The following is a 7,848-nucleotide window of genomic DNA, read 5'->3' as shown; positions in this document are numbered from 1 at the left end:
CTGACCCTAATAAGGTATGGGTTAGTCGGGTTCGGGTTAATCGGGTTTCGGGTTTGTAGGGTCGGGTTAATCGGGTTAGTCGAGTTGAAGTTGAAATGTAAGATGAATTTATGTTGTGTCATTTTAATACATAATCCACATGTATAAGGACTTAAAATGTAAATTTGGTATTGGATATGAATTTTTGGAGTTTCTTTTACCATATTAGTAATGTAAACCGTGAATAAAATTCGTAAAATTGTTACAACATAACTGTACTGCATTAAGAAGAGAGGAAAGTTATGTCATTTTAAACATCTCTATACATAGTAATTTTACTATCTGGTTTGTTTAATTAAGAAATATGTATTAGCTATAAAATCTCTTGAGATCTTGAATTCATGTCATTCAATGCAGTAAAAAAATTTGGTAATAAATTCTTAATCGGGTTATTCAGGATTACCCGAAACCCGAATTGTTTTGAAAAAATCAACCCTAAACCCGACCCTAATAATAATTCGGGTTAATCGGGTTAACCAGATTAAGAGTTCTGACCCTATTAAAGCCGACCTTAATTACCTTATTCGGTTTCGGGTCAAGTTAGGTTAATCGGGTTCGGGTTTTTTTGACACCTCTACTAGCAGCGGCGGACTGAGGTAGCACCCACGAACGGCGACGAAACAGAAGGAGAAGGGGTGGGCGACTCCCATCGGGAACAATAACAACAACACCCGTTGATGGCTTCTTCCGACCATCCACTGCCATGATGTGTCATGGAAGCATTGGCATTCAACAGCAGAATCACAGCAACAGCGGAGCTCGGCGGCTTCGCCCTCAACAAAAATGGCAGACGACGGTGGCAACAGAAGAAGAAAAAGAAGATAATGGGGACGATGGACGTTCTGGTGCTTCTTCGGTGGCTCACGTCCCACCCATGAAGAACACAATGTTTTCCACAGTCCTCGACAATTCTCCGGTTACCCACGACATCCAGCAACAAGGTTGTAGTGATGCTGATCGAACTCGACTAGCCGGCAGCGGCCGGTGGTGGGGGATATAAGGTTGGCGACGCTGGAGGTGGTTAATGTGAGGGTGGCGGCTGAATACTGTTCTAGGGTTATGATTGAGAAGGTGATGGGTTTAATACCCGCTCATGTAAAGTCTTGTTCAATGTACACATTTGGTCCCTCCTTCTCAATTTCTTTTCGTTTCAGCTCCATAAGTTACCATATAGCCCCTCTATGATAAATTCTTTTCAACATAGGTACATAATTTACCATTTAGCCCTCCACATTCCAAAGTCCCTTCAATTTAAGTCCAATATTTTACCAAACACCCCATGACTTCTGAAAATATTCACAAAATAAATCATGGAATTACACTTTAACCCCCGAAACCCGATTTATATTGTTTTGTTCCCCGAAACCAACACGCCGCTAAATATTATTGCTTCTGGCTACAATAATCTATAAAATAATAATAATAACTACATCTAGGGGTTTTAGAGTCTATTTTTTATTTAATTTCAAACGGGATGTTACAATAGGGAAGAGATATATGCCCAGAAGAACACTTTTAGACACAGTTCTCTCCTATTTGGTTCGATCAACAAGATACTTCAAGTTAACCAGCATGAGCATCAGCGTCAGGGAAAGATCCATTGGCGCTAAAGAAAAGATGCAAAGCCAACTATAAGTAGCTCTAATCAGAAGATGTTGCACGGAAGAATGACACACAGATCTTTTCCAAAGAAACAAATCAGTTAAGATCAATGTTGAGATGAAGACGGAAGATCCTGAGACATAGAAGCTGAGAGAAAAAAAACATACATTGGCAATGTTAAAAGCAAAATGTACAATGTAAACTCCTTTGGTAAAATAAAATTTAATTTTTTAGTTGAAGCGAAAGAGTCATAGTAAACTAAAATTTTAGTAGCTTATGTTTAAAAATTTTAAAGTAGCAAAGCATAATGTAAAGTCATAAAGTAGCATTGTCTAACACACGTAAAATCAAAGTATATACATGTTGTTGTCCCTGAGTGCAGTGAGCACAGTTTTGTTCTTTGAGCCAATAACCTTCCCTTTATTGCAATCAAAGACAACTTTGTAACCAGTGTCACAAAGTTGACTGATGGAGATAATATTATTTTTAATACCTTTCAAATAGAACACTTTCTTCAGCTTGGACACTCTACACTCAAATGTTCCAATGCCCATGACTGCTCCTTCACTGTTGTCACCAAAAACCATAATTGGACCATATTTATCCACAAAATCTGTTAAGAGGGACTTGAGACCGATCATGTGTCTAGAGCACCCACTGTCAAGGAACCAAGTATGTTCTAGTTTCTGACTCAATTCTTGGACAACTTGAGAGATATTAGCGTCACATATGTTGAGATCACAATCAACGGAATCGTTGATAAGAGCCATAAGACCCTTAACATGTGACATCCCTATTTTCATGGACAGAAAAGACCGATTTTGTTTATGCTTTATAAATATCAGAGTACTTCTTTTCATAAAAATGTTGCGGAATTTGTTCCCAGAAAAATACGATAAATACGTTATCAAAACATTTTTGAAGAAAACGTATTTTATTCATTTTAAAATGTTTGGGATGTCATCGTCAATACAGGAACATAAGTATAAACAGACTTACATTTATTTACACTAGTGATCTATATCTCTTTAATCTCCTAGTGTAATGTCACTTCATATCGACACGTGATATAAATAAACTGGGTGGGTCAAGTTGGGAAACCTGGTGAGTACATAGGGTTTTCAACCCACAATAATATAATTATTATGTTTAAACAATTAAACAATCAACCCAATTACCCATCCCCATTATCTTCTTTATTCTTAACGATCTACCCTAAGAATCAGCTATTCCTCGTTCATTTATTCCTAAGGAGTATCCTAAGGAATAGGTACGAATTCCATTGTTGTAAATGACACATCTGTCAAGCACAATCTGTTAGTTCTGTCACTAGGGCGCAGCTACCAAAATTGTGACATTCTCTATGGGGCGCACCTGCCGAAATAGTCCTTTAGGCGCATCTGTCGGGGTTATAAGGTTCTCTATTAGGCGCTTCTGCCGGTGGAGTCCTTTAGGAGCATCTGCCAAGGTTTTATTGAGAATATCGTTTTCGAGAGTCCACTCGCAATACATGTCAATGGGTTTTTAGAGTACACCAGTGAACACGTCGTTCACAACACCTACAGGTTGCGAGCCTGCTAGTGTTCCACTGGACTTTCTAGAATAGTCCGTGGTTGTCATCCATACTCTGCTGAATGATGGGGCCATCATTTGGGAAAAAGGCTTCCCACATCGTCCACCTCTCACCCTCACCTCACGGTCTATTTCACCTCTCAACTTATCATCCAACTCGTATTTCATCTATTACATCTACCCATGTCTTACCCCAACATTTTCGTAGATATAAAATACATATACAGTTTAAATCATTTAAAATGTGTATAAAATCGTTCATCCATGTCACACCCCAAAACCACGAACGGCGGAAACGTTCAGGGGTGGAGGACGTCATGTACAGTATCACAACAGTGTAATATAAAAAACAAGCAACGACATCATCCATTGCATTATAAGTAGAGTTTTAATACATGTGTGGTATTTCATAATGTACAACAATAAAATGAATAATCAAAATAAGGCGAGTCTTGTCTGTGCTCCATCTTCTCAAAAACCTGGCCATTGCACCTGTCTAACTGATTACCTGAGAATACAAGTTATTTTGAAAGCGAGTATCAGCTTTAAAGCTGGTGAATTCATAAGTAATTAAGGTGTCATTGTCTGGCTTATGAAAATCTATTATGAAGGCCATGTAAAACTTTAATGAAAATGTTGATGTAAGTATGAAAAACCCTAGAAAATCCCTTGCTTTCTATAAGTATGAAATGTAGTCTTCTACCAAGACCCGAATGTTTTGTAAGTAAAATGATAGTTTTTCCTTCAATTGTTTAGTACTAAAGTACTTAGTCTAACTCATCGTTTATGTGAAGGTATCACAAAATAAAGTAAACAGGAAAATGTACTACTGTAAGTGTTGTCACTGGGTACTAGGACTAACACAACATCGCATTAAGCGAAAGGTATAACCTAATGAACATCCGAAGGTTGTCCAGAACAAGTATTAATGTAAGTTGTACTACTGTAAGTGTTGTCACTGGGTACTAGGACTAACACAACATCGCATTAAGCGAAATATGTAACCTAATGAACATCCGAAGATTGTCCAGAACTAGTATTAATGTAAGTTGTACTACTGTAAGTGTTGTCACTGGGTACTAGGACTAACACAACATCGCATTAAGAGAAATATGTAACCTAATGAACATCCGAAGATTGTCCAGAACAAGTATTAATGTAAGTGTCATCGCTGGGTACTAGGAGTAACACAACATCAGAATAAGCAAAAGATATAACCTAATGAACAATCGAAGATTGTCCACTTGTCCTCTGTAGCAGCAGCAGGTGGGGGAGGAGTTAGCCCCGGTTATCGATCTACCTAGTATAAGTAGTAACCTTAGACCTCCGTAGATGGTCATCGACCACTGGTGCTAATCAGTGGGGTTCGGAATGGTAAGTCCCGCCAAGCTATCCCATTGAATCGAGATAGGAAAGATAATTTACACAGTAAGTACTAATAAATCATCCTCGTAGTCCTAAGTACAAGTATCCAGGTAAGTGAATACAGGATAATGCACCTATGTAAAAGTGTTCCTGTATGGTATTCATGTAAGTGTGTTCATGTAACAGGTAAGTATATGTAAACATATTCATGTATCATGCATTCCTAAGTACGTGTACTCATGTATCATGTAAGGTATTGGTATAGACTCATGAATGAACTGACTCTTGTGTGATTTCTTCTAGTAGTATTAATGTTTTGTTTCTTCTAACTATCCCTATGATAATTAATTGGAAAGTAAGTGATTGCTCAAGTAGATTTATGCACCCTCGATACACCAGGGTGTGGGAAACTGAACGAAGGATGAAAACTATAATCTCTAACATATAAATGAACATATGCGCCTAAGTATAGTTTGATTCAAGAAGGTAAGATAATGGTTTTGCAAGATATCTAGGAGTTTTGAACAATAATTTAGAATGACTTGATGTCATTTTAATAAACATTTCAAAACTAATACTTTTGTTATCAAGGTATTTTAAGATAGAAAACCACTTCATGTGTCACCTTTTGAAATATGTGAAATCTACTGAGTGAAAACACAGTTACAAAATACATAAGATTGATTTAATAACATAATGTTTTCTACTTGTATTCCCCCCCCCCCATTAAAACGTTTAAAATCATTTAAAACATTGATTAAGGGGCATGAACTCACCTGTTGCGAGTGATACGGATGAACTGAAGAGGTAGGACTGCTAGGTGTCAAGTGAAGTCTTGAACACACTTACGATCCTAGTTAACATATAATTTCACATATATGTAACAAATTAGTCTATAAACAACTAATAAACAAGTCAAGACACCCTAGGACATGCTAGACACCTTTTTCAAGTGTTATTAGCCTCTAGGATCGCATCTAAGTGTTTGTAGGGGAAGCTATTGTGTGTAGGGCTCAAGGAATACTCCACCATGAGGTTCACGGCCCTAATGATCCTACTAAGTGAGTTTACGGTCGTAAACTCATGAGTTTACGGCCGTAAGCTCACACTTATGTCACCATTTGATGTTTGATGCTCTATAAGGCCCTAATAAGCATTTCTACTTAATGGCTTGGTCTATGGATGAATTTAGGGCAAAATATAACTCCTTTTAGGAGTTTACGGCCCTGGGACCATATTCCCTTGGATTTTACGGCCGTAAACTCCCTTGGAATGATGTTTTTGATGCTTTCAAGTCCCATACTCACATAGGATATGTTCTAGGCAATTGTTCAAGGCTTTAGGAGGAATTATGGCACCATTTGGCACCATTTATTGGAGTCCACGGCCCTAGAACCTTTTGGGCCGTGAACTCTCTTTCTCCCTTGAATATTAATTGATTTGGTGGTCTAAACATGTAATGTAGGCTTCTAGTTTGAGATCCGAGGCTTTGAGGGACTTTGGGACACCTTTAGCCCTTAAAATGGAGTTTACTCCCCAAGTGTTCTTGGGCGGGAAACTCCCGAATCTTAGGGTTTTGTTTGTTTTCTATTCTCAAACGCACTTATATACAAGCCTAAGTTCGTTACCTAACACGGGGAAAAGACTAGGTAGCATTTAAGCCACATATAGGAGTTTACTCTCCAAGAACGTTCTTGGGCGGTAAACTCCCGAATCTCACAGATTTGATATGTAATCTAAGTTATTAAGCACATAATAAGCATTATAAGACAACTAGAGAAGCGTACTCACGATTTGGGATAAAAACCCGAAGATCCGTGAGAGAGAAAATGGCTTTTCTCTAGTTGGAAATGCGAATAATGAATGAATTTGGTTCAGAATTATATTTATAGTCTTGAGATATTTTTGGCAGAAAATATTTTTATTCCTAAAATGATTTCTAATATAACTGAGTGTTGGAATAACAATGTTGCACAAAACCCTAGTGCAACCACTCTCCTGATATCTCCTTAAGTGTAAATCCTGAAAAACTGCCAAACTTATACCCGAAGTCTAGAATTTCACTGAAACTGTTCTAAGCTCTATTGTCTTGATATGGTTTGTTCAGAATGGAAATTTCGGGTTGTCACATCATCCCCCTGTTAAAGGGAATTTCGTCTCGAAATTAGAATTTAAGCAAGTAAGTATGCACGAATGATCGAGTCGTTATGTGAACTTCCTAATCGATTGGTTCTCGCACTCCTAAGTGAAATTGGGTTCTCGGTTGGTATCCCAACGAACCTTCACTAATGGGCGACGACGTTGCTTCATCCGCTTGGCCACTCGGTCGAGGGTCACTACGGTTCTAATACGAAGGCAAGGATCTCGTAAATCTCGATCTCGTCGAGAGGGATTACGAAAGTCCTAATGGAAGGATACCGTTTCAAGTTCGAGACGCGAAGGGGAAAATGTACGTTACTGAGTTCGCGGAGTAGGTCTAGTTTGTGAAATGCAGGACTGATTCTTGTAAGAATCTCGGAGGTCCTAACTATATTGGATTTTTAGCTTTCCACGCTTTACGAAGCGTATTAAGCCGTTCCCAAAGTGAGGTTTCCTAAAGAATTTGTGTCTCTCACTTGGAATTCCAAATGTTCTTTCTCTCGCTTACTTCCCAGTCAAGGGCCATCCCTTGCTGGGTCAAAGTCGAAAGGGTTTCTGAAATTTGTGGGGAGTTCCGAATGGACTACGATAGTAGGTTTGTAACGCCTAGAATTTGGCGAATTTTCCGTCGGTGACTACGGTGCCGACAAATTCCCAACGGTGTTGGATAATTTGACAGAGTACTCAAGAATTTCCACAACACTAATAGTGTGTCTCAGGAAATTTGACTCTAAATTCCAAAACTCTTGATTAGAGAACTTTGCGAAAAGTATCTCCGAGGGTAATGTTTCTATGGGTTCTTTCTTACTACGAGGGTAGATAATTAAAGTCATTACATGGAGAAATTACAAACTGATCCCAGTAAGAAAGGCGTACTCCACTCATTTAGCTCATGAATACTATGGGTGTATTGGTCCTATCCGACGGGTATCACTACGGACTCGAAGTGTCCGTATCGAGTTCGGAGGGTAGTATTTAGGACATCCTTCCCTAATACTCGAACTGGTGATATTCGTGTCTCAGGTCCATTTCTGAAAGTAACACTTTCCCTATGGTTGCTCAATTAGCTCTTCTAAGCGAGGCAGATATAACGATTTCTAAAGGAAATCTAAACGAAGTCTCTGGTCTTCG

General features: G+C 38.6%; 1 protein-coding gene across 1 annotated transcript; it reads right to left on the bottom strand.

Annotated features, from left to right (window-relative positions):
• Positions 1 to 1,988: 1,988 nt before the first annotated feature.
• Positions 1,989 to 2,432, bottom strand: LOC145059500 (uncharacterized). Its single transcript, XM_079007345.1, has one exon. It carries the CDS (start codon positions 2,430 to 2,432, stop codon positions 1,989 to 1,991), a length of 444 nt encoding a protein of 147 aa, XP_078863471.1.
• Between the last annotated feature and the right edge of the window lie 5,416 nt (positions 2,433 to 7,848).

The sequence above is a fragment of the Lactuca serriola genome, chromosome 6 (assembly GCF_051521515.1).
Source record: "Lactuca serriola cultivar US96UC23 chromosome 6, Lser_US96UC23_V15, whole genome shotgun sequence".
Classification (NCBI taxonomy): Eukaryota; Viridiplantae; Streptophyta; class Magnoliopsida; order Asterales; family Asteraceae; genus Lactuca; species Lactuca serriola.
This window is presented reverse-complemented; position numbering and strand designations above follow the sequence as displayed.

Bases quoted from the DNA above. Each gene is read 5' to 3' on its own strand.
- LOC145059500 (XM_079007345.1), bottom strand. From the start codon at position 2,432: ATGTCACATGTTAAGGGTCTTATGGCTCTTATCAACGATTCCGTTGAT.